The 27,039-nt window shown below is 46.8% G+C and overlaps 1 protein-coding gene across 5 annotated transcripts in view; it reads left to right on the top strand.

The window, feature by feature from the left end:
- LOC144602266 (protein phosphatase 1 regulatory subunit 12A-like) overlaps positions 1-27,039 on the top strand; it is a 150,050-nt gene that overhangs the window by 102,040 nt on the left and 20,971 nt on the right. For 4 of the 5 annotated variants that reach the window (XM_078415153.1, XM_078415152.1, XM_078415154.1 and 1 more), the window contains 10 exons: positions 491-610; positions 1,646-1,744; positions 2,821-2,911; positions 3,630-3,803; positions 4,747-4,885; positions 6,280-6,407; positions 10,183-10,242; positions 10,856-10,872; positions 14,377-14,509; positions 18,136-18,240. In XM_078415153.1, the coding sequence (XP_078271279.1) occupies positions 491-610; positions 1,646-1,744; positions 2,821-2,911; positions 3,630-3,803; positions 4,747-4,885; positions 6,280-6,407; positions 10,183-10,242; positions 10,856-10,872; positions 14,377-14,509; positions 18,136-18,240 (1,066 nt within the window). The remainder of the gene's footprint in view (positions 1-490; positions 611-1,645; positions 1,745-2,820; positions 2,912-3,629; positions 3,804-4,746; positions 4,886-6,279; positions 6,408-10,182; positions 10,243-10,855; positions 10,873-14,376; positions 14,510-18,135; positions 18,241-27,039) is intronic. The other variant, XM_078415155.1, reaches the window with a different exon arrangement.

The following is a 27,039-nucleotide window of genomic DNA, read 5'->3' as shown; positions in this document are numbered from 1 at the left end:
ATGCCTTGAGTCAGAGCACTGGTGATGCAGTCATTCATAATGTGCCATTGATTGGATCACTGAGACTGGAGTGATGGCATCATGCTGTTCTCTGACAATAAGCATATTGTTGAATATTACTTTTTAACTTTGACCCAGAGGAAATAAAACTCAGAAGGAAGTTATTTTTGCTTCCAAGAGAGAATAACATTAAACTGAAGAGAGAGAGAGGAACTTGGATGAAGGCATTTGGAGGAGGTTGTAATCAGTGTGTTAACATATTGAGGAGAATTATGTGGAGGATTATACTTGAGAATTTGAATTGGATCAGGCATGCAATATGTTTGTTAACAAATTCCTCTTGGGTATTGAGATTAGGTTCCAGAGATGAAAAATAATGGTCATTTAAATTTTCCTATTGGGTTTCAAAGATAGTTCTTTGTTTTATCTGACCCGTTCCCAAGTCGGTTGTTCCCAATAAATCTCTTTTTTCCTCATACTTTCCTTGCAGAAGGCAGGAGGGTCTTGCCAGTAGTTCTGTACCAGGGTCTGTTACTACGATGTCCAGCACAAGCTCCTCCAATCCTCCCGGTAGTCGGGGCCTAACAGCAGGGGACAGTTACACAAGTCGGTAAGACCATCTCCGCCATCTTGAGCTCATAATGTTGTCACTCAAAGGAGCAGCCTCTGCTCCACCATGTCCTTGCATCCGATTTTTAATATGTCATCATCAGGGTTAGCACTGAAATTAACATACCAACTTCTTTCTTCATCTCTACCTGTTCTATCCATGTCTTTTTCTTGACACACTTTCTATCTCTCTCCTGTTCTCTGCTCCCATCATTTTCCCCCTCCTCCCTCTTTCTAGCTTGACAAACTATTTCCTTGAGTTTATTGTTTCATTAATCCTGTTTGTGTTTATCGATTCTCCTGTAAAAAATCAGAATGCAATATTTATGGGAAAATACATAAACCAGAATGCATGGAATAATTTGATGAGGGGAGTTTTAATGTATTTTTTCCACAATATCATTTGAGTGAAAGCTGGGTGTAATAAGAATGGGAAGGGTTTTAAACCCTTTTATAAAGGGATTGGGCAGCATCTAGCAGATGCAATGAAAATGCTGTATGAACAGTGTCTCGTAGGTTCTGCCCTGAAGGTCAACACTTAGAATTCAATGACTGTTTTAAGATTAAATGATAAATCCTAGACCATTCAACTGCACAATTCAATAGGCAACCTTATTTACATAAGTAGAGGAGAAAAGATAAATCTCTGATGGTACCTTGGACGTAACCATGGTCAGACAAATTGCTGTTAATAACAAACAATCGAAAGGGAAATTTAGGATGAAGGTTCTTTGATCAAAGATTACTCAAACATAGAACAAACTTCCAAGAGGTTTTAGTGGAAACAAAAGTTCAAGGATCATTGTGAACCACGGAAATAGAATTTGCAACGAGGCACTGCAGAACTCGAATTGGCCAAACATCCTTTCTCTTTTCCATTTGTTCCATGATAGCCTTTGAGACCTCAGAGGAGGGCAATACAAGGTATGGACAGACAATATGTCGGGTTGGGACCTTTCTTCAGACTGGCTTCTGCTATACTGTACTATATAGGGGAACATCTCCCAGATTTACTTTGTTCCTTCATATCTTTCAGTTCCCAGGCTCGAAACCAAGCAGGAAATGGAGCAGAGAAACAGAGTAATCTGACCACGCAAGGCACTGGTTATGGCACTGAGAATCGTGAGAGACGCAGGTACCAGATACGTGAAATGCTCAAGCGATGCACTGAACTTCAGAATGAACCACATGCACAAAATTTAGATGTGTTGTATATTGCGTTACTCTTAAAAAGATGCACAGTGCTGGAGTAACTCAACGGGTCAGGCAGCATCATTGGAGAAATGGATAGGTGACGTTTTGGGTTGGGACTCTTTTTTCAGACTGTTAAGAGTCTGTTATTCTTGCTTGTGATATATAGACTTAGACACAACTATAGATGGGTTGGTTAGTAAGTTTGCCGACAACACCGATTGCTGGAGTTGAGGAAGGCTTTCAGGATATAGGTCAGCTATGGAAATGGCTTTAACATCATTGCATGGTGTGAGCAAATGTATTATCAATATTGAATTCTAATCAGTCAGGTGATAATTTATCCTTCACAGATCATGACAGGTTTATGTCACATTGAAAACCACTTGTAATTTATAAAAGGACGTGCAGTTTACTGACCAATTCGTGAAGATAAAAAAAGTCACAACTTAATTATTATTCCAATAAGTCTTACATTATTTTGAGCTGGTAACTTGAATTTGGGTTGGGACTGTATCAGTTTGGGGCATATGTCTGCTTGAACAGTAGAATTGACTAGCAGAAGTTACTCACAGACTTCATAGCTGTGGCTTCCTTCCATAGAAACATAGAAATAGGTGCAGGAGTAGGCCATTCGGCCCCTCAAGCCAGCACCACCATTCAATATGATCATGGCTGATCATCCAAAATCAGTACCCTGTTCCTGCTTTCTCCTCATATCCCTTGATTCCATTAGCTCTAAGAGCTATATCCAACTCTCTCTTGAATACGTCCAGTGAATTGGTCTCCACTGCCTTCTGTGGCAGAGAATTCCACAGATTCATAGCTCTCCGGGTGAAAACGTTTTTCCTCATCTCAGTCCTATATGGCCTACCCCTTATTCTTAAACTGTGACCCCTGGTTCTGGACCCCCAACATCAGGAACATCCAAGATGATGTGTCTTTGGGTGTAATGTAGTTCAGCTCTTACAAATGCTGCCATTAAAAGAGATTATTCTCTGTCTTATTTCCTTAACTCAGATCCTACCTCACTCCAGTTCGTGATGAGGAAGCTGAAGCACAACGGAAGGCGCGTTCTCGACACGCCCGCCAGTCTCGCAGGTCCACACAGGTGAGATTAAGAGTTCACTGCAGTTTATCCTCTGCAAAATAATGCACGCCAATATCACCCACTCGCATGTTCACTGTTGAAAACTGGAATATCAGGAATTTTGAATTGGTTGCTCGATATTAAGGTGGAATTGAATTTTCTCCAATAAACTTAAACTAATATTGGATATGGTGTCTAAGCAGTTGAGGTTTGTCCATGGTGTATGTTTAGTGGAGGTTTATATGCTCCAAATATATTGTGTTCAGCTACCCTTTGCCACCATTCCACTCATCATAATGCTTTAAACTTTTGAATCTTTGGAGGGCACATCCTTAGTACAAGAAAACTCTGATAATCCAGCACATTCCAGAACTTTGGTGGTGCCAGATGGGTACATTTTCCGCATGACAGGATGTTACTCAATTTTAATTCACTTTTGCTATATGTTACACAGTATTATCATGAATCACGTAAGCTTAGAGGATGCATGGGAACTGGGGTTCCAGTGAGTTGGAATGGATTTCTGAATAATCAGACAGTGGATTATTGGAGTTTAATCGTATTATGGAGTGAACATGTGAATGGACATCCTTCAAAAGACATTTGGCATTTTTTCTCAATGATTATTGGGATATTCAATGTTCTTTCTCGCCCTTCACCCCCATTTCCCATCCTTACACAAGCCCCTCCTGACTGGGTTTGGACGTTGTTTCTCCTGATCTTCATGTTTTTGATGTAGGGTGTAACACTTACGGACCTCCAAGAGGCTGAGAAAACAATCGGACTGCAACACGAGAAGAAAGCTGCAGAACAGGAAAAAGAGAAAGAGAAAGAAAAAGAAAAGGAAGAGAAAGAAGGAGAAACTAAAGACATTGCCTCAAAATACAGATATAGCAGGAGCAGTCAGGATGAGGTGAGATGATTGGCTGTAGACAGCATGGTACCTGTAATACTTTGATTCATAGCTTTAACTCCCCAGCATTGATCCTAGAGCAACTGTGACAGCAGAGCGACACCCCAAACTCTGGCCCTAACACATACCAACTGTGACCAGCATTGCTCCTGTACACGCTGAATTATCTCGGATCCAGGTTAAATTCAGCCTTCATTTTATTCATTCTTTTCAAACCTGTGATTGATGTTGACCTGCCCATTCCTTTTAACTCCACCTCTGCAGATTGCCCCAACATCTGTGCACGTTTGCAGACCTGACATTTGCACCCCCTCCCCCCCCCCCCCCACACAATTTCAATTGGTGCACTGTTGGAGGCCCTTTTATTTAAATTCAAGTTATTGAAGAAACTCTTATAAAACTTCAGGTACAACTTAAGGTTATAACAGGTCATTTAAAATGCTGTTGACAGTTCTGCTATCCCCCTCTCTTCTCTTCCTGTTGATGTCATATCTGTGGCTCTTTGACAACTTTCAGATGATGTCATTCTGAACTTTATCACTTCTTCCCTTGCATTGTTCCCAAGGCTTTGTCCTTTGTTGAATCCTTTGAAAAATAGCAGAAGTAAAATTAAGTGAAATACAGTTGTTGTGAGAAAAATCTTAATGAGAGCTGGGCCATTCCAGATTCACGATGGGACGCATTGTTGCCCACACAAAGATAGTAGAAACACAGTTCAAAGGTGGATAGAGTTCAGATGCAGAGCTGCCACACTGTGCTTGATCATAGGAGTTAGTTGGTCTCCTCTTTCAATTTTTTTCAGAACACATGTTAATTCACTTTTCTCCCCCTTGTGTTCTTGTCCATGAGCCCTGCTTGCGATTTTGGTGTCTTTATTTCAATGTGCATGCTGTGCCTCAAAGTGCCATTATTTAGTCACCCCCTATGATGCTGTCTAATGCAGGAGAAGAACTGGCGTTCACGATTAGCCAACCTACAGAAAGCAGATCTGCTGGGTCTAACCTCCTATTCCTCAGATTCCAATCGTTCAACTGTCCCCAGCTACACCTGCCACAATGCCATACAGCCGCTCGACAACAAAGGTATTGACAAACTTCTTAAAGGAGTATGCTTATTTTCTACCTGCTGCTACTTCTAAACCTGTTGTATTGAACTTTGTTGTATGAAGTTTCTCTCACATTTCAAAGCATTTGCTATAAAGAGAAATCAATGCTGGGCAGAACTTAGAAACATAGAAAATAGGTGTAGGAGGAGGCCTTTAGGCCCTTCGAGCCAGCACCGCCATTCATTGTGATCATGGCTGATCATCCACAAACTTGTTGTATGTCAATGAGTAAAAACAGCCTCAGTATAGTTACAGTCAACAATAAGGGAAGGTCCTGTTTTAAACTTTGGCTCATAACTGGAACAATTGAGAACTTATAAATAGCCTTAATATAGATGTACTTGGATTGCAATCATCTGATACCTTTTGAGTGAGAGTCAGCAAGGGATGGAAGAGTGGTGTATCCAAATCAGAGTGCTCAATCTCCTGTGGAATTCCCCTGGTGCTGGAGACATTTTGTGCACCAAAAATTAAAGATCGTTGACCTTAATATTTTTGGGCTTGAATATGTTTTAAATCTATAGCACTGGGTCGCCTTTTGGCCAATTAAATTCTCTGCCTGACGTTTGTGTAGATTTGTTCCATCTCTGAATCATCCCTGCTGGATACTATTGTATAGAAATAGCTGTAAAGAGGCAAAGTTCTGTGATTAAAATGTTAAAGTTGTGGTGTTAATAAATATTTACCAATCCCTGGAAGATTTATTCTGACTGAAATGACTCAGAATACAACCTGTACTGATTTTAGAGCAGATTAAGAAATATACAGAATCTTGTTTACAGAAGCAATTGTTGACATATTGTTTACAGAAGCTTTGATTAGAGGGGTAAATCTACCAGTTACCGCTGTTTATCAGCATCTAACGACTCCAGCAGGTTGGATGTCAGCAAACAAATGGTTTCAGACTCGTCTGTGATCATCGCTATCATGGAACAGCTGGTTGCTACTCAAACATGAAGGCTGACCACTTGGTTATTGAAAACCTACGTCGTTTCCTGCACCTGAGCACGTGTCTTTATCTTTAGGTGAAGACCATTGTCACTGAGTTTGGCTGAGTGGTCCCCATGACATTGCAATGAACGTGCTTCTGGGACAGAGGAGCGGGGAAGGCTATCATTGGGGGGAAGAGGGGTGCTGTAACTGGGTACCAATTTTCTTTGGTTAGTAAGATATTGCATTACTCTGGGTCTTCCTTGTTAACATGCAGGGTGCTATTTACCTCTGAGCCCGAGATCTATTGCATTGTGCTAGTTGTTTATGGTTGGAATGGGTTACCTTCGAGGGAACCTTGTAGTTGGGTGCTGAGAGTGTATGGATGTTGAATGCTGACCATTTCTGAACAACTAATCACAGTTTAGATCTGTCCCGCAGAATTGGAGAAAGCTAAAGAAGAGGAGAAGGAATCAGATGATTCTTCTTTCAGAAGGTCCGGTACAAGAGACCGGAGACGGCCGAGGGGGAAGCGAAGATCGACAGGAGTGCATTCCCTATCACAAGATGTAAGTACCCTGGGTACTCGAGTGAATTTTAGACTGTCAATTACGGGGTTTCTCAAAGACCGGGTTTCTCCAGCAGAGCCACGGCCAACAAACAAATAATCGCAAATCATTGCAGTCATTTACACTGTAATAATTTTTATTTTATTATTGATGTGGTGAAGATCTCCATAGATTGGTGAGGATATACATGGAGTACTGTGCAGTTCTGGTCATTAAGTTGGATAGGGTGCAAAAGAGATTCAGCAGGATGTTACTTGGGCTTGTGGGCTTTAGTTAAAGGAGAGCTGGATAATCAAAGATTTTTTTTTTGGAGATGTACACGATCATGAAGGACATGGAGAAAGTGTACGCTCAGTATTTTTCCCATGGTAAAAGATTAAAAAACTAGAGGGCATTGGCTTAATGTGAGAGATTTCAAAGGGACCTTGGGTGCAATTTTTTCACCCGGTGGGTAGTCCGTATCTGAAAAGAACTGCCACAGGAAGCTATAGAAGTAGATACAATTGGGTTTTAAATTATATTTAGACAGATATATGGATAGGAAGGGTTTAGAAGGCAATGAGCCAAATCCAAGCAAATAGGAGTCAAGTATGGCAACTTGGTCAGCATGGACAAAATCAGCCAAAAGGCTTGTTTCTTGCTGTACAGCTTGATGACTATTAATTATTTTATCTGAGGAGCTGGCTGTAATCTGAGAATATAGAAGCTGAATTAGGATCAGAGAGAAATGGTCAACCAAATTGGGATGGGGGTGGGGGTGGGGCAAGGGCAACAGTTAGGTACTTTATCTGCTTAATTCTGAAGAGCACTCAGTGAGTGACAAGGAAAATAAAAGGAATACACAGCATGTTTGAACTGAAAGTGAATTTACAGAATACTCTGGTGATTGTTGCATAGACAATGGCAAGTACCTTTTGGTGCATCCACATTCACTTTTGTAAACTATTCAGTATAGGCATCACCTTAGATAAGCACCTCAGATACAGTACAAGTGGATAGTAGTAGTTCACTGAGACAGTATACAGAGGCGCCAGATTTGGCACCATTTTCAAGTCCCAGTTGTTGTAAATGCACGGCTCATGGCCTGACCACGCAGGCCTGTTGTCCCGGTGGCATTGCACGGTTGGCCAGGCTAAGCATAGCCGCGGTGTCCTTTGCAACGCCTCCACCGTTGTAGGCCGCGTTCAGTCCACGCACTCGGCCTCTTGGAACAACGCACAGTTCATCCGAGCCTCGGGCTCTTGCAGGGCTTCCAGCGGCCCACTTCACCATCGAGGAAGTGCCCTCCCTCCTGTAGCTGGTCTGCTTACCGGCCCCCTGTCTGACTCCTTCCTCTCTGTGTGGGCGGGCCGGGCCTTCTGGTGGGTCTGGCGGCATTCTCCCATATCACTTTGATCTGTGGTAAAAGCTAGGCTGCAAATATCCCGTTGTTCAAAATAGTAGAGGGACTTGGAAGTCTCAGCACAGTTAGTGGATAAATTAAAAGCAAGGTAATGGCTAGTCAAATGTCAATAGGAATGTATCGAATGTGGAAATTGCCAATCTTGACAGACAGGAGAGCTTGACAACTTAAAATAACAATGAAGCCATTGAATCAAACATTTAATTTTGTTTGTGAATATTGATTTCCGTTATCTAAAAATAAAAATCTGACAAATTTAAAGGTTAAAAGTGACATACTTCACTTTTACAAAATTATGTTTACCAATTACAAATATCACTGGGATCAATTTTCTGGCAGCTCTGAGTCTTAAAAGCCCACTCTAAATTATAATCGTCACATAATTTTGAATGTACCAGTGAAAGACTGCTGCATTAAGGGAAATTCATTATTTTCCAGTTGAGATATTAAATAAAGACTGTGTATGTTCATGTGGACAAAACATATCTATGATGTTACGCATGGTGTTTCATATAAAACGCGCAAAAAAAGATGCGTGAAAAAGAAAGTCATAAGGAATAGTAGTAGAATTAGGCCATTCGGCCCCATCAAGTCTACTCCGCTATTCAATCATGACTGATCTATCTCTCTGTCCTAACCCCATACTCCTGCCTTCTCCCCATAACTTCTGATACCTGTAATAATCAAGAATCTATCTATCTCTACCTTAAAAATATCCACTGACGGCCGCCACAGCCTTCTGTGGCAAAGAATTCCACAGAATCACCACCCTCTGACTAAGAGATTTCTCCTCATCCCTAAAAGAACATCCTTTAATTCTGAGGCTATGACCTCTAGTTCTAGACTCTCCCACATCCACTCTATCCAAGCCTTTCACTCCTCTAAACTCCAGCGAGTACAGGCCCAGTGTCAACAAGCGCTCATCATGGGATCATTCTTGTAATCCTCCTCTGGACCCTTTCCAGAGCCAACACATCCTTCTTCAGATATGGTGCCCAAAATTGCTCACAATATTCCAAATGCTGCCTTACAGCGCCTTATAGAGCCTCAACATTACATCCTTGTTTTTGTATACAAGCCCTCTTGAAATAAATGCCAGCAATGAGTTTGTTTTCTTTACTACCGATTCGACTTGCAGATTAACTTTTTGGGAATCCTGCACCAAAGGCCCTTTTTGCACCTCCGATTTCTGGATTCTCTCCCCAGTTAGAAAATAGTCTATGCCTTTATTCCTACTACCAAAATGCATCATTCCACACTTTGCTACACTACATTCCATCTGCCATAAAGCCTTCAATACCCTCGTCCAAATAATTAATATACAACGTGAAGACTAGGCGCACCAGCACCGACCCTTGCGGAACTCCACTAGTTACTGGCAGCCAACCAGAAAAAGCCCCCTTTATTGCCACTCTTTGTCTTGAGTCTCAAATAAATTGAGTTGGAAATCAAAGCAAAACTGGAAGAAAGAATGTGAAATGCACCATTGTAAATACTTGAGGAAAACAATGTAATCTGAAAAAACCTTAGCACCTGAAAGAATAGGGAACATAAGAGAATGCTGACACAAGTTCTTCAGGATATGCCTACATTATTCTGCAGAGACACTGCATGACCCGCTGAGTTACTTCTGTATTTTGCGTCTCTTTTTATAAGAGAATGCTGACAGGATTAGATGAAATAGTGGGGAATAAGGAAACTCCTGTGAAGCATGAATATGTAAGATAGACACAAAGTGTTGGAGTAACTCAGCGGGTCAGGCATCATCTCTGGAGAAAAAGGATGGGTGACGTTTCGGGTCGAGACCCTTCTCGAAAACGTCACACATCCTTTTCCTTCAGTGATGCTGTCTGATCCGCTGAGTTACTCCAGCACTTTGTGTCTAACTATGGTATAAACCAGCATCTTCAGTTCTTTGTTTCTACATTTAAGCATTAATAAGTGTCGGGCTAATGGCTTCTTAGATGTCGATTCAATATTATTATGGAAGTGGGAATGCATTTCCAACAGTAGTACTTTATTTTTCTTACTGGTGCTTACCAGCAATATTCTCCAGTCACTTCTATTCAAAGGCTGTCAACTGTGCACTCAGCAGTGGAGTGCTTTCTCTTACAGCTGAACAATCATTTCCTACTACATTTGTAAACTACAGGGAATGAACATTGCCTGGATAAATGAGCTAATTGGATGGGATAATAACAAGGATGCACTTGCATACCATGTTTCTAATTCTCTGATGCAGTCCATGACAGATCAATTTCCTTCCTGGGATAAATAAAGTTCTTTCGTATTGTATGGGTAAGACAGTTCTGGTAATGGATTGTGGCCATGTTCTAGAATGTTCCTGTGTTTATACAACTTCTCTTTTTCCAGGATGAGAATGACCAAGATCAGTCAGATGGTGAGGATGTGGTGGGATCACAGAAGAGACAGGTATGCATTTGTGAATGGGTTGGCAGGACTGATGAATGGTGAAAGAATGGGTCGACTGGGCTTGTATTCGCTGGAATTTAGAAGGATGAGAGGGGATCTTATAGAAACATATAAAATTCTTAGAGGATTGGACAGGGTAGATGCCGGAAAAATGTTCCCGATGTTGGGGGAGTCCAGAACCAGGGATCACAGTTTAAGAATAAGGGGTAGGCCATTTAGCACTGAGACGAGGAAAAACTTTTTAACCCAGAGAGTTGTGAATCTGTGGAATTCTCTGCCACAGAAGGCAGTGGAGGCCAATTCACTGGATGTTCTCAAGAGAGAGTTGGATTTAGCTCTTAGGGCTAATGGAATCAAGGGATATGGGGAGAAAGCCGGAACAGCGTACTGATTTTGGATGATCAGCCATGATCATATTGAATGGCGGTGCTGCCTCGAAGGGCCAAATGGCCTATTCCTGCACCTATTTTCTATGTTTCTATGAATCCCTCCCACTTCTGCAACCCAGGAATGATGCTTCAAGGGAGGACAGGGTGGTAATGAATGGAGAATGAAAAGGTTTGTCTGTATATGATGACTTGGCTGATTTTTTAAAAAACTTTTTTTTTTGCAGGCTGATAATCTGTCAAGGTAAGGAGTCTGGTCTTCCATTTTCCATCCTGTGGTAGCCATGATTAAATCAGTCCTCATTGAACAATAGCAGATACTCTCTCTAGCAGGGGTCACCAGCTGATTTACTCTTCCTAAGCTCAGGTGGCCCGAGGCTAACTGCCGACTTCCTACTGGTGCCCTGGGTGAGATCCACTAATTTATCATAGTAGGTCGATTAAACATGGGGTGGTGTGCTTGGGAATGGAGCTCTAGACTTGATCATCGTTATTTTGGTAAATTATTTTCAGTTTGAATGCCTCATGCCATGTCGAACTGTATATTTGTCCACTTCTTTCTGAAATCTGTAGACTATTATGGCAGCCATTTTATAAACTTATGATGGTGATTGAGTTTGTTTCATTAGGAATAACAATCAGGTGAAATTGAACAAATCGTCTGTGAATGAATGGGTTCTCGTAATTTCTTAGATGTTGAGTGTTTATCTGCTGGCTACACATAGTTGGGAGATTTTCTACCAATATCCTAGGTGACGTTCTTTATAATAAAGCTGCAGAATCTTTAAACCAATTAAGTGGATTAAAATAGTGAGTGGAACGAGCAGTCAAATCCATTAAAAAAGTCCTCATCATTAATCCCTACTCGCTGATAATAATAATAATAATCCATTTATTTTATATAGCGCCTTATCGCATGCTCAAAGCGCTTTACAAAAACAATTAATATAGAAACAAACAGACAAACTATCCTGACGGAAAAGCGGCGAATACACAACGCCAGCGTCCTCTCACGTCAGGGTCCAGCAGTAGACATTAAAAAACACAAGACACACAGATATAATTTTTTACACAAAACATCCATCACAGTGATTGCTCTAGGCATACCCTCACTGTGATGGAAGGCAAAGTCTTATCTCCTCCTCATTCTTCTCCCGTGGTGCCACGAGGTGATCGAGGCTCCCAACTTTTTGAAGCCCCCACCGGGCGATGGAAAGTCCCAGGGCCGAGCCGAGCAGGCCGATGAAAGTCCTGAGCCCCCACCGGGCGATGGAAAGTCCCAGGGCCGAGCCACGCAGGCCGATGAAAGTCCTGAGCCCCCACCGGGCGATGGAAAGTCCCAGGGCCGAGCCGAGCAGGCCGATGAAAGTCCTGAGCCCCCACCGGGCGATGGAAAGTGCTGCGACCGAGCCACGCAGGGCGATGAAGGGCCTGCGAGCGGGTCGATCGTACCTCGCGCTTCGGGGCGGTCGAAGCTGCTACGGCTGGAGCTCCCAAAAGCCGGTCGCCAGCCAGGGACCTGCGAACCCCCGATGTTGCGGTCTGCAGGGCCCACGGCCGAAGCCTCCGAGATGGTAAGTCCAGGCCCTGCGACCGGAGTCTTTGAGGTCGATCCCAGCTGGAGGCCGCCGACTCCACGATGTTAGGCCGTAGCGCGAACGGAGATACGACACGGTAAAGGTCGCATCTCCGTTGAGGAGGAGATTTGAAAAAAGGTTTCCCCCAACCCCCCCACCACCCCCCTACATACACAGAGTTAAAAATAAAACAAAACGTACATTTAACAACGACAATGACAAAAAAAACCCCCCAAAAAACAGAGAGACTGCCGGTGAGCCGCAGCTGCAGAACACAGCCACGCCCCCTGATGCCATCCTATTTGTGAATATGGTCTGAAATTAAGCATACAGTTCTCAAGATTGGGGTGACATTTGATATCATGAACTTTGACCAAATATGTGCACCATTGCAACCTCTCCCATTCCTGGACTACTTCCCTCTGTCCTTCATTGCTTCTAGATTCTCAGATCATTCAAAACTTTGCTGTTTTTGTCCTAACTTTAGGCAAGCTGTGTTCACCCTGTGCTTGTTGATCCATATTTGCTATTTAAACAACATCTCAATGTTAAAATACTTGTCTGTGTTTCTAGAGCCCTCGTTTCTATGAGCGTTTCTAGCCAACAATATTTTGGGATATCTGTTCTCTTTCTGGCAGTTTGAATAGTCTCCCCTCCTCCCTATTTTAACCTTGTCATCATTGATAACCAGACCTCGAGAAGTGAGATCCTGTGTTTGGAGTTTCCTCCCGATATCTCTTGGGATCTTTTTCTCTTTAGGACTTTCCTTGAAGCCCACAGCTTTGATCAAACATTTGATCTTTTAGACAGGTGCACGGATAGGATAGGTTTAGAGGGATAAGAGCCAAATGCAAGCAAGTGAGGCAAGTTTAGATGGGAAATGTTAGTCAGTGTGGGCCAAAGGGCCTCTTTCTACACTGTATGACTCCATGACTATGACTTTATCCAATACCTTATCAGGCTCAACCATAAATGTGTTTGATTGGACTGCAAAGATGCAACTTGAGGCATTTGTTTTTATATTATTTAAACATAGAAAATAGGTGCAGGAATAGGCCTTACGAGCCAGCACCACCATTCAATATGATCATGGCTGATCCAGAATCAGTACCCTGTTCCTGCTTTCTCCCCATATCTCTTGATTCCATTAGCCCTAAGAGCTAGATCTAACTCTCTTGAATAAATCCAGTGAATTGGCCTCCACTGCCTTCTGTGGCAGAGAATTCCACAGATTCACAACTATCTGGCTGAAAAAGTTTTTCCTCATCTCAGTCCTAAATGGTCTACCCTTTATTCTTAAACTGTGACCCCTGGTTCTGGATTCCCCCAACATGGGGAACATTTTTCCTGCATCTAGCCTGTCCAATCCCAAAAGAACATTATATGTTTCTATAAGATCCCCTCTCATCCTTCTAAATTCTAGTGAATATCAGCCCAATCGATCCATTCTTTCATCATATGTCAGTCCCGCCATCCCGGGAAATAATCTGGTGAACTCTCAATAGCAAGAATCTCCTTCCTCAAATTAGGAGACCAAAACTGTACACAATACTCCAGGTGCGGACTCACCAGGGCCCTGTATGACTGCAGTGGGACCTCCTTGCTCCTATACTCAAATCCTCTCGCTATGAAGGTCAACATGTCATTAACTTTCTTCACTGCCTGCCGTACCTGCATGCTTACTTTCAGTGGCTGATGTACAAGGACTCCTTGTTCTTGTTTACCTCCCCTTTTCCTAATCTGACACCATTCAGATAATAATCAGTCGTCTTGTTCTTGCCACCAAAGTGGATAACCTCACATTTATCCACATTATACTGCATCTGCCCACTCACCCAACCTATCCAAGTCACCCTGCAGCCTCCTCACAGCTCACACTGCCACCCAGCTTTGTGTCATCTGCAAACTTGATGATGTTATATTTAATTCCTTCGTCTAAATCGTTTATATTGTAAATAACTGGGGTCCCAGCACTGAGCCTTGCGGCACCCCACTAGTCACCTCCTAACATTCTGAAAAGGACCTGTTAATTCTCACTCTCTGCTTCCTTTCTGCTAACCAGTTCTCTATCCATGTCAATGCCCTACCCCTAATACCATGTGCTCTAATTTTGCACACTAATGTGTTTAGTGAATTGTAAGTATTTGTTGTTACCTATGTGTTGACTTTAGTTACAGGGAAGATACCTCAGCAAGAAGTCAAGGAAACCAATCAAACAGAGGAATGAGCTATTCGGACACAAGCCTACATTCTGTACGGGCTGGTCGGCTCGATAGTGACAGTGACAGACAAGGCTACAGAAAGGTACATTTTAAATTGCAGTTCTCCGTTCAGGAGGTAGTGTTTAAATTGCATTGTAGCTGCATGGCTACCCATCACTGATGTCCACTGATTCGTTTTTTTCAACTGACTGAGGTTGCGATTCTCCTATACCAATAGTGATTGACTAACACTTAATCAGCGAAGTGTAATCCTTACCAACATTCCACCTCTGCAGCTCCTTTCAATTGCTCTTTTCAATTGTTCCAACCCAGCATTCTACTAACTCTCTTGTTTGCCCTCTCTTAACATTACCATTTAAATGTACCACCTCCTAATTTCCCTAAAATGCAAGCCTTTGAATATCTCAATCATTTGATGCTTTCCCTAGGTCTCACATTTACCCATACCTCCCTTCACTCTATTTACACCATCTCTCCTAACTCCCGATTTAATATTCTCTATCCTAATTCAATAATTTACTAATTTCTTCTTCTAATTCCTTGAATCACTAAAAGCCTTATTTAATTCTGACCTCCCCAGCCCCACTGCTACTTATTCTTCTATTAATATTCTGTTTTTTAGTTCCTTCCACTGCTCATTTTACCCGTTCCCACATTCTATTTTAGTTTCCTCTTGTAATCATCCATTAGTTGCAGTCCTCTTAATTGTTCGTGCCCTCCTACCATTTAACGATGTGCCCACCAGATTCCCCATTTACTGATGGCTGCCTCTAATTTAATCATTTATGCCCCAAATGCCCCATTTACTGGTAAACCCAAATGCTCTCTATAAACTGCTGATTCTCTCCCCAGTTTTTCATTTGACAGCATTTCCTTCTAACCATCATATTTATTTGTCCCTTCCCTCACCCTAATTCTATTGTTAAGTAATTTCCTTCCCTAACTTTACATTTCACTTTGTCCCTTTCTAATGCATCTACTTCATAGTGTCCATCCCTAACACCCTAATTTATTGCCACCCTCTCCAATTCGCCTTCTCCCATTGCACCTTTAGATTGCTACCTTTCCCCCAACTCAACTCTTTATTGATTGCAGACTCTATTTTGTTAAATATATCTGGAATTAAATCTGGACTCAACTATAGAAGTTGTGAAACTACCACTTCCTTGTCCTAATTTTCAGTGCTTTCATGTAAAATGTTAGTGCCCTTGCCTAGTAAATTCCTCTATTTACTATTTCTATTGCTCGCCCACTCCTTAATTTGCCCAGATTCCTCCCCTTATTATTGCCTTCCTAATTTTGCCTGTCTCCTGGTATCCTTTACAACTTTATACAGTGCCCTCTATAATGTTTGGGACAAAGACCCATCATTTATTTATTTGCCTCTGTACACAATTTGAGATTTGTAATAGAAAAAAAATCACATGGTTAAAGTGCACATTGTCAAATTTTCTTAAAGGGTATTTTTATACATTTTGGATTCACCATGTAGAAATTACAGCTGTGTTTATACATAGTCCCCCCATTTCAGGGCACCATAATGTTTGGGATACATGGCTTCACGGATGTTTGTAATTGCTCAGGTGTGTTTAAATGCCTCCTTAATGCCTCTCAGCACCTAGTCTTTCCATCACCTTTGGAAACTTTTATTGCTGTTTATCAACATGAGGACCAAAGTTGTGCCAATGAAAGTCAAAGAAGCCATTATGAGACTGAGAAACAAGAATAAAACTGTTAGAGACATCAGCCAAACCTTAGGCTTACGAAAATCAACTGTTTGGAACATCATTAAGAAGAAAGAGAGCACTGGTGAGCTTACTAATTGCAAAGGGACTGGCAGGCCAAGGAAGACCTCCACAGCTGATGACAGAAGAATTCTCTCCATAATAAAGAAAAATCCCCAAACATCTGTCCGACAGATGAGAAACACTCTTCAGGAGTCAGGTGTGGACTGTCCGCAGAGGACTTCATGAACAGAAATATAGAGGCTGCACTGCAAGATGCAAACCACTGGTTAGCTGCATAAATAGGATGGCCAGGTTACAGTTTGCCAAGAAGTACTTAAAAGAGCAACTACAGTTCTGGAAAAAGGTCGTGGACAGATGAGACGAAGATTAACTTATATCAGAGTGATGGCAAGAGTAAAGTATGGAGGATAGAAGGAACTGCCCAAGGTGTACCACCGCATCTGTGAAACACGGTGGTGGGGATGATATGGCCTGGGCATGTATGGCTGCTGAAGGTACTGGCTCACTTATCTTCATTGATGATACAACTGCTGATGGTAGTAGCATAATGAATTTAAGTGTATAGACACATCCTATATGCTCAAGGGTAAACAAATGCCTTAAAACTCATTGGCTGGCGGTTCATTCTACAGCAAGACAATGATCCCAAACATACTGCTAAAGCAAGAAAGGAGTTTTTCAAAGCTAAAAAATGGTAAATTCTTGAGTGGTCAAGTCAATCACCCGATCTGAACCCAATTGAGCATGCCTTTTATATGCTGAAGAGAAAACTGAAGGGGACTAGCCCCCAAAACAAGCATAAGCTAAAGATGGCTGCAATACAGGCCTGGCAGAGCATCACCAGAGAAGACTGGTGATGTCCATGAATCGCAGACTTCAAGCAGTCATTGCATGCAAAGGATATGCAACAAAATATTAAACATGACTACTTTCATTAGCATGACATTGCTGTGTCCCAAACATTATGGTGCCCTGAAATGGGGGGCTATGCCTAAACACTGCAGTAATTCCTACATGGTGAAACCAAAATGTGTAAAAATGGCCTTTATTAAAATCTGACAATGTGCACTTTAACCACATTTGATTTTTTCTATTACAAATCTCAAATTGTGGAGTACAGAGGCAAATAAATAAATGATAGGTCTTTGTCCCAAACATTATGGAGAGCACTGAATATAGTTTCCATCTGTTTATTACCCTTTTCACTGATGTTCTTTTCTAATTCTTATGTTACATGAATTCAGCCTCTGAACTGTTCTGCTCCTTGTATCTGATCTGCATTCCATCTAATTCCTGGGCTCAATACCTTTTTAACTCTTTAAACAAAATCAGCTTTAGTTTTGTAGGTATTGCTCAACTTTGCCACTCCTTACGCTAGATTCAACAAACTATATTGGTTCTGGAGATGCAAAGAACCCCAGATGCTGCAATCTTGAGCAATACGGGTCAGGGTGGCACGGAAGCGCAGCGGTAGAGTTGCTGCCTTACAGTGAATGCAGCGCTGGAAACTTGGGTTCGATCCTGACTACGTCTGTACAGAGTTTGTACGTTCTCCCTGTGACCTGCGCGGGTTTTCTCCGAGATCTTCGGTTTCCTCCCACACTCCAAAGACGTACAGGTATATAGGTTAATTGGCTGGGCAAATGTAAAAATTGTCCCTAGTGGGTGTAGGATAGTGTTAGTGTGCAGGGATCGCTGGGCGGCGCGGACCCGGTGGGCCGAAGGGCCTGTTTCTGCGCTGTATCTCTAAATCTAAAAATCTAATACACAAAGTGCTGGAGTACTCCAATGGGTCAGGCAACATCTGGAGGGGATGCACATTCCCTCCCCAGGCGCTGCCTGACCTGTTGAGTTACTCCAGCAACTTTGTTTTACATTGGATCTAGTCTGTCTATCTGTGCGGTTCTTAATGTAAAGATGTTGCTGATTGGAACACTTTGAGGTTCATTTTGCTCTGTAGTTATATGAAGAACTTCAGAGAGAGAATGCCCAGCTGCAGGACCAACTGCAAGAGATGCAGATGAAGATTTCACACACTAAGTTGGAGTTGGAGAAGGCCGCACAGGTAAGCAGTGTTTGAACAGTTCTCATGTAATGCATTCTTGAGTGCAGGTATAAGTAATGGGATTAATCCACTGTTAATTGGATGGGGACGAATTTAAAGAAAAACACCAGAGCTTAGGGATCCACTATCAACAATGAGTTATTTGCATTATTTTGGGGGATTATTATTTATCTATCAACACTATTTCACTGGGTGTCATATTTGATCTTTACCCTTTGATGGGAATCTATTACCTGCAGCACTTATTCACTCAGTTATTTCAGAACAGCTTCCTTTTCTGAGAGAGCCCAGGGTGCATTGATATGGGAAGTGGTGGCAAGAAGGTGCATCACTCTAAGATGAGGGGGGTGTGCCATCCGCAGTAAGCTGCAACTAGACCTGTCTGGGAAGATATGATTAAATGGATGGTTTCTTCAATAAAATAGCCACTCTCCCAGGTGAGGAAGAAGTTCAACATCGATGTACTGCAATGTCATATATGTAACACAAAGATAAACTTCAATTAATCACACAAGATGTTTTCTTATTCTAAAACATAATGCTGCACAAGCAACCCAACATCAAGCATGGCATTTCACCATCTTTACAACTCTCACGAATGGAAGGTGGCCCCAAGATATCCTCTTACTATCCAGCTACATGCTGCATGTTCTTCCACTTGATCAAGAAAGCACAATGACCAGTAACATTGCCAAACCTTAGGGAAATGGTTAGCTATTTAATCAATGTCTTCATGATGCAGGCAAAGGAAGCTAACTGTAGAAAGGGAAAGATGAAAGCTGGAGGGGGCTCCCCAAATCTGAAGTCGTTGACTTGCATTGTAGGACTCACCCAGGACTGCCACTCCGTGGTCCCCACTGGCGAGGGTCATGCAGGTGGTGAATCTGCAGGCCAGTACCTGTCTTCTACTCTTTTCTCACTCTTCCATGAAGTTGGTTCTTAATTGGACTATGGTGCCAACAGGCAACTAACTACACCTCTGTACGACAGTGGTCTCCCGGTAACATCTCTCAGATTCTGTTATGTGCGTTACCTCAGTATGTTTCTATAGGGCTTCCCGAGGAGAACAGTTCACAAGGTCACAGAGAAGGGATCAATCTACTTTCCATCTCACTGCGTTACTCACTCCACTTACCACAAGCAACAAGCTATGGGGAGGTGGTGGAGTTGGAACAGGGTGCAATGGATGGAGTACAAGTTGAAGTTGATGGGCTTGCTCTAAAATCCTCATGCTTTGTACTAGCAAAGGTGCTATAAAGCACATATCTAGTTTTTAAGCACCATCTGTCACCAAGATATTTCCAAGCACAAAAAGAATCCAGAATAATCTGACAACCTCTTTGAAGGAGATCCTTCTGCATCTGTGCAGTTTTCCATGACCTTTCAGAGTTCCGGAAGAGGTTTGTAAGTGCAATTTATGAGAAGATACCATCAGGACTGAATAACTAATGCTCTATGAATGAACCAATCCTCTTGGGGCAGTTCTTGTGTTGTTTTCACACTTTGGAGCAGACTAGACAATATTTTGAAGCCAGCCTTTTGTAGCAAAGCCTATCTGCTAATAATGGCCTTGCAGCTGACGGAAAGCAGATGGTCAGTCACTCATTAGTATTATAGCTACATGAATAGATCAGACTAATGTGGCTGGTTCAGTTAAGTTATCAAAGGTGACCCAATAGGATGCTGACGTTGGGTAGTTAAGCAATGTAATGCAATTGAACATCAAGAGGAGATGGTGAGATTTTATATTTTTGGAGTTTGCCTCCGCCTGGCTTCTTTGATTGATGAATGTCACCTAGAAACCCATGCCCGATTATCAATAGTCAATAGTCAATAGTCGTTTATTTGTTACATACACATAAATGTGTAGTAAAATGAAACATTACCCGCAGTTGAACAATAAGACCAATAAGATTAATCAATAAAAATGCAATAACACATACAATCACAACTAACACCAAACAAAAAGAAACATCCATCACAGTGAGTCTCCTCCAGTCCCTCCTCACTGTGATGGAAGGCCAGAATGTCTTTTTCTCTTCCCTGCCGTCTTGTCCCGCGGTCAGGCTGTTGGAGTTGCCATGTCGGGGCGGTCGGGGCTCCCGATATTGAAGCCCCCGCTGGGCGGTGAAAAATCCCGCGGCCTATTTCAGGCCGCGCCGGATGGTGAAAGGTCCGCGGCGGGCCGACCCAAGCCCCGCGATTCGGGGCGGGCGAACACGCTGCCTCTGCCGCTGCCGGAGCTCCCGATGTCGGCCCCCACCCAGGGGCCTGCGGGCTTCCGACGTCCACGCGGCCCGCGCCGGAGCCTCCGGAGACGAGTCGCAGCCGCTCCCGCAGCATTCGCAGGCAGCCAGCGCCGCAGGTGGTGAGTCCGGGCAGGTGGTGAGCCCAGGTGCATGGCCGGTGGTAGGCCGCAGCGGGAACGGAGACACGACACAGAACAAAGGTCGCGTCTCCGTTCTGGAGAGAGAATGTTACAGTTCCCGTTCCCTCCCACCCCCCCCTCCCCAAAACATAACATACAACACCACATCATATCTATCTATATACTACTAAAACTCTGCGGTCCAACATTCCGTATGTATGTATGTATATGTGTATGTACGGAAGATTCCGAAGAGTTTCTGTCCATAACTTACAAACCCTACTCCTCCCTGACGGTACACCAAAGCGCTACGATTTTTGTACCGCCATATTCACCATTAACGTGGGCAACTATTGTAAGTACTTTCGTTCAAATTGAAGCAACCTTTTTAAAGCTAGAGAGATATTAAAGTTTAAATTTTCATTTCTAACCCTTTTCTTGAAGGGGCTTCAGCGCGTGATGTCACAATGGCACCCGTGCACCAATCAGAGATCAGCTCGGTTTTAAATTTACATCTTCAGCTTGTGACGTCACAATGCTTGTGTGAGATTGTTGCAACATTGTTGCGAAAGGCAACTGCCAGTTTTTTAAAGTTGTGCAAGTCACTTAACATACACAGATCAGCATGGGGCCCCTATTCCCTCCCTCCCCCCCCTTCACCCCTCAACCCCTTCCTCCCCACTCCTTCCCACCTCCATCCCCACTCCCTCCCCCCCTCCTCCCCAACTCCCTCCCCACCTCCCTCACCCCTCCTCCCCTAACTCCCCCCCTCCCTCCTTCCCTCCATCCCTCCCCCCCTCCCTCCACCCTTCCATCCCTCTCCCCCTCCCCCCTCCTTCAACCCTCCCTCCCCCCTTCTGGTTACAAAGGAAACCCTACGGGGACGGGCCCAACGGGGAAAGAGGGGTACTGGGAAAAGGGGAGGTCCCCCTCCCTCCCCTTCCCCCCTCCCCTTCCCCCCTCCCCTATCCCCCTCCCCCCTAACCCTCTCCCTCCCCCTTCCCCCCTCCCCTCCCCCCTCCCCTCCTCCCTCCCTCCCCTCCTCCCGGTTACAATGGAAACCCTACGAGGACGGGCCCAACGGGGAAAGAGGGGTACTGGGAAAAGGGGAGGTCCCCCTCCCTCCCCCCTTCCCCCATCCCATCCCCCTCCCTCCCCTCTCCCTCCCCCTTCCCCCCGTTCCCCCCTCCCCTTCCCCCTCCCTCCCCTCCTCCCTCCACACCTCTCTCCTCCCTCCCTCCCCTTCCCTCCCTCCCATCCTCCCAATGCTTGTTTGAGATGGGTGCTACATTGTTTCGAAAAGCACCACTAACAGATCGCAGTGAGAAGCACTAAATAACCGTGGTCGTGAGAAGCACTAAATGACCGCGAATGTAGCAAAAACAGCACTTTAAACCACTTTAAACCACTGTTTTCAAGTAGTCTTTTTTATTGCAAGTCACTTAACATACACAGATCAACATGGGGCCTCTATGCTCGTGGGCCACCGGGGCAAGTGTTGCGAAACAGCACTTGGAGTGTGTCTGGGGGAGAGAGAGAATGGGGGGGGGTCTGAGAATGGGGACTGGGGAGGGGGACAACAGGGGTCGTTGCGGAGGGGCTTGGTGGTGGGGGAAAGAGGGGTACTGGGAAAATGGGAGGTCCCCCTTCACCCCTCAACCCCTTCCTTCCCACCTCCATCCCCACTCCCTCCCCCCCTCCTCCCCCTCCCTCCCCAACTCCCTCCCCCTCCCTCCCCACCTCCCTCAAACCTCCCCCCTAACTCCCCCCCTCCCTCCTTCCCTCCATCCCTCCCTCCCCCAATCCATCCACCCTTCCATCCCTCTCCCCCTCCCCCCTCCTTCCACCCTCCCTCCCCCCTCCCGGTTACAATAGAAACCCTACGGGGACGGGCCCAACGGGGAAAGAGGGGTACTGGGAAAAGGGGAGGTCCCCCTCCCTCCCCTCCCCCCTAACCCCTCCCCCCTTCCCCCTACCCTTCCCCCTCCCCTCCCCCCCTCCCTCCCCCTCCCCTCCTCCCTCCACACCTCCCTCCACACCTCCCTCCTCCCTCACTCCCCCCCTCCCGGTTACAATGGAAACCCTATGAGGACGGGCCCAACGGGGAAAGAGGGGTACTGGGAAAAGGGGAGGTCCCCCTTCCCCCCTCAACCCTTTCATCCCTCCTCCTTCCTACCTCCATCCCCACTCCCTCCCCCCCTCCTCCCCCTCCCTCCCCCCTCCCTCCCCCCTCCCCCCTAACTCTCCCCTCCCTCCATCCCTCCCTCCCCAATCCCTCCCCCCATCCCTCCACCCTTCCATCCCTCTCCCCCCTCCTTCCACCCTCCCTCCCCCCCTCCCGGTTACAATGGAAACCCTACGGGGATGGGCCCAACGGGGAAAGAGGGGTACTGGGATATGAGGAGTTCCCCCTCCCTCCCCTCCCCCCTCCCCCCTTCCCCCTCCCCTTCCCCCTCCGCTCCCCCCTCCCTCCCCCTCCCCTCCTCCCTCCACACCTCCCTCCTCCCTCCCTCCCCCCTCCCGGTTACAATGGAAACCCTATGAGGACGGGCCCAACGGGGAAAGAGGGGTACTGGGAAAAGGGGAGGTCCCCCTTCCCTCCTCAACCCCTTCATCCCCCCTCCTTCCCACCTCCATCCCCACTCCCTCCCCCCCTCCTCCCCCTCCCTCCCCAACTCCCTCCCCCCTCCCTCCCCCCTCCCCCCTAACTCCCCCCTCCCTCCTTCCCTCCATCCCTCCCTCCCCAATCCCTACCCCCCTCCCTCCACCCTTCCATCCCTCTCCCCCCTCCTTGAAACCCTACGAGGACGGGCCCAACGGGGAAAGAGGAGTACTGGGAAAAGGGGAGGTCCCCCTTCCTCCTCCCCTCCCCCCTCTCCCTCCCCCTCCCTCCCCCTCCCCCCTACCCCCCTCCCTCCCCTCCCCCCTCCCTCCCCTCCCCTCCTCCTTCCACACCTCCCTCCTCCCTCCCTCCCCCTTCCCGCCCTCCCCTCCTCCCGGTTACAATGGAAACCCTACGAGGACGGGCCCAACGGGGAAAGAGGGGTACTGGGAAAAGGGGAGGTCCCCCTCCCTCCCCCCTACCCACCTCCCTCCCCTCTCCCTCCCCCCCTTCCCTCCCTTCCCCCCTCCCCTCCCCCCTCCCATCCCCCCCTCTCCCCCCTCCCTCCCCCCTACCCCCCTCCCTCCCCTCCTCCCTCCCCCTTCCCTCCCCCAACCCTCCCCCTTTCCTCCCCTCCCGGTTACAATGGAAACCCTACAAGGACGGGCCCAACGGGCCCACTCGGTCTAGTCTATCTATCTATATAATACTAAAACTCTGCGGTCCAACATTCCGTATGTATGTATGTATATGTGTATGTACGCAAAGATTCCGAAGAGTTTCTGTCCATAACTTACAAACCCTACTCCTCCCTGACGGTACACCAAAGCGCTACGATTTTTGTACCGCCATATTCACCATTAACATGGGCAACTATTGTAAGTACTTTCGTTCAAATTGAAGCTACCTTTTTAAAGCTAGAGAGATATTAAAGTTAAATTTTCATTTCTAACCCTTTTCTTGAAGGGGCTTCAGCGCGTGATGTCACAATGGCACCCGTGCACCAATGAGAGATCAGCTCGGTTTTAAATTTACATCTTCAGCTTGTGACGTCACAATGCTTGTGTGAGATTGTTGCAACATTGTTGCAAAAGGCAACTGCCAGTTTTTTAAAGTTGTGCAAGTCACTTAACATACACAGATCAGCATGGGGCCCCTATTCCCTCCCTCCCCCCCCTTCCCCCCTCAACCCCTTCCTACCCACTCCTTCCCACCTCCATCCCCACTCCCTCCCCCCCTCCTCCCCAACTCCCTCCCCACCTCCCTCACCCCTCCTCCCCTAACTCCCCCCCCTCCCTCCTTCCCTCCATCCCTCCCCCCCTCCCTCCACCCTTCCATCCCTCTCCCCCTCCCCCCTCCTTCCACCCTCCCTCCCCCCTTCTGGTTACAAAGGAAACCCTACGGGGACGGGCCCAACGGGGAAAGAGGGGTACTGGGAAAAGGGGAGGTCCCCCTCCCTCCCCTCCCCTCCCCCCTCCCCCTCCCCCCTAACCCTCTCCCTCCCCTTCCCCCCTCCCCTCCTCCCTCCACACCTCCCTCCTCCCTCCCTCCCCTCCTCCCGGTTACAATGGAAACCCTACGAGGACGGGCCCAACGGGGAAAGAGGGGTACTGGGAAAAGGGGAGGTCCCCCTCCCTCCCCCTTACACGCTCCCTCCCTCCCCCTCCCCCTCTCCCTCCCCCCTCCCCTCCCCCCTCCCTCCCCCTCCCCTCCTCCCTCCACACCTCCCTCCTCCCTCCCCCCTACCCCCCTCCCTCCCCTCTCCCTCCTCCCCCTTCCCCCTCCCTCCCCCTCCCCTCCTCCCTCCCCCTCCCCTCCTCCCTCCACACCTCCCTCCTCCCTCCCTCCCCCTTCCCTACCTCCCCTCCTCCCGGTTACAATGGAAACCCTACGACGACGGGCCCAACGGGGAAAGAGGGGTACTGGGAAAACGGGTGGTCCCCCTCCCTCCCCCCTTCCCCCCTCCCTACCCCCTCCCTCCCCTCTCCCTCCCCCTTGCCCCTTCCCCCCTCCCCCTCCCCTCCCCCCTCCACACCTCCCTCCTCCCTTCCCTCCCCCCCACTCCCCTCCCGGTTACAATGGAAACCTTACGAGGACGGGCACAACGGGGAAAGAGGGGTACTGGGAAAAGGGGAGGTCCCCCTCCCTCCCCCTTCCACCCTCACCCCTTCCCCCCACCCCTCCCCCTCTCCCTCCCCCCTCCCTCCACCTCCCCCCCTTCCCCCCTCCCCCTCCCTCCCCCTCCCCTCCTCCCTCCACACCTCCCTCTTCCCTCCCTCCCCCCTCCCTCCCTGCCTCACGGTTACAATGGAAACCCTACGAGGACGGGCCCAACGGGGAAAGGGGTGTGCTGGGGAAAGGGGGGGGGAGAGTAAGAGTGTATCTGGGGGAGAGAGAATGGGGGGGTCTGAGAATGGGGACTGGGGAGGGGGACAACAGGGGGCTTGGTGGTTTGGGAAAGAAGAGTACTGGGAAAAGGGGAGGTACCCCTCCCTCCCCACTCTCCTCCCTCCCTCATCCCTCCCTCCCTCCCGTCCCAGCAGCGCTGACCGCCGGGAGGTGTAGTCGCCGTCGCCTCTCCCGCTGTTTGATTTCATTTATAACAAAGACATTTATTTAAAATGAGGAATGTGATTTTCATTAAGTTTGATTTTATTTATTTTAAAAAAGCTGATGCTCTATAGATAAGTTTATTTCCTTTTCAACAAAGAACGCTGTTTATTTTAAAGTAAAATAGACCCTCCCCCCACCCCCCTCCCTCCCCTCTCCCTCCCCATCCCCCTCCCCTCCTTCCCCCTCCCCTCCCCCCTCCACTCCACCCTCCCCTCCCCCCCTCCCTCCCACTTCCCTCCCTCCCATCCTCCCGGTTACAATGGAAACCCTACGAGGACGGGCCCAACGGGCCCACTCGGTCTAGTATACTACTAAAACTCTGCGGTCCAACATTCCGTATGTATGTATGTATATGTGTATGTACGGAAGATTCCGAAGAATTTCTGTCCATAACTTACAAACCCTACTCCTCCCTGAAGTTACACCAAAGCGCTACGATTTTTGTACCGCCATATTCACCATTAACGTGGGCAACTATTGTAAGTACTTTCGTTCAAATTGAAGCTACCTTTTTAAAGCTAGAGAGATATTAAAGTTTAAATTTTCATTTCTAACCCTTTTCTTGAAGGGGCTTCAGCGCGTGATGTCACAATGGCACCCGTGCACCAATGAGAGATCAGCTCGGTTTTAAATTTACATCTTCAGCTTGTGACGTCACAATGCTTGTGTGAGATTGTTGCAACATTGTTGCGAAAAGCAACTGCCAGTTTTTTAAAGTTGTGCAAGTCACTTAACATACACAGGTCAGCATGGGGCCCCTATTCCCTCCCTCCCCCCCTTCCCCCCTCAACCCCTTCCTCCCCACTCCTTCCCACCTCCATCCCCACTCCCTCCCCCCTCCTCCCCAACTCCCTCCCCACCTCCCTCACCCCTCCTCCCCTAACTCCCCCCCCTCCCTCCTTCCCTCCATCCTCCCCCCCCTCCCTCCACCCTTCCATCCCTCTCCCCCTCCCCCCTCCTTCCACCCTCCCTCCCCCCCTTCTGGTTACAAAGGAAACCCTACGGGGACGGGCCCAACGGGGAAAGAGGGGTACTGGGAAAAGGGGAGGTCCCCCTCCCTCCCCTTCCCCCCTCCCCCTCCCCCCTAACCCTCTCCCTCCCCCTTCCCCCCTCCCCTCCCCCCCTCCCCTCCTCCCTCCACACCTCCCTCCTCCCTCCCTCCCCTCCTCCCGGTTACAATGGAAACCCTACGAGGACGGGCCCAACGGGGAAAGAG

The sequence above is a fragment of the Rhinoraja longicauda genome, chromosome 18 (genome assembly GCF_053455715.1).
Source record: "Rhinoraja longicauda isolate Sanriku21f chromosome 18, sRhiLon1.1, whole genome shotgun sequence".
Classification (NCBI taxonomy): Eukaryota; Metazoa; Chordata; class Chondrichthyes; order Rajiformes; family Arhynchobatidae; genus Rhinoraja; species Rhinoraja longicauda.
This window is presented reverse-complemented; position numbering and strand designations above follow the sequence as displayed.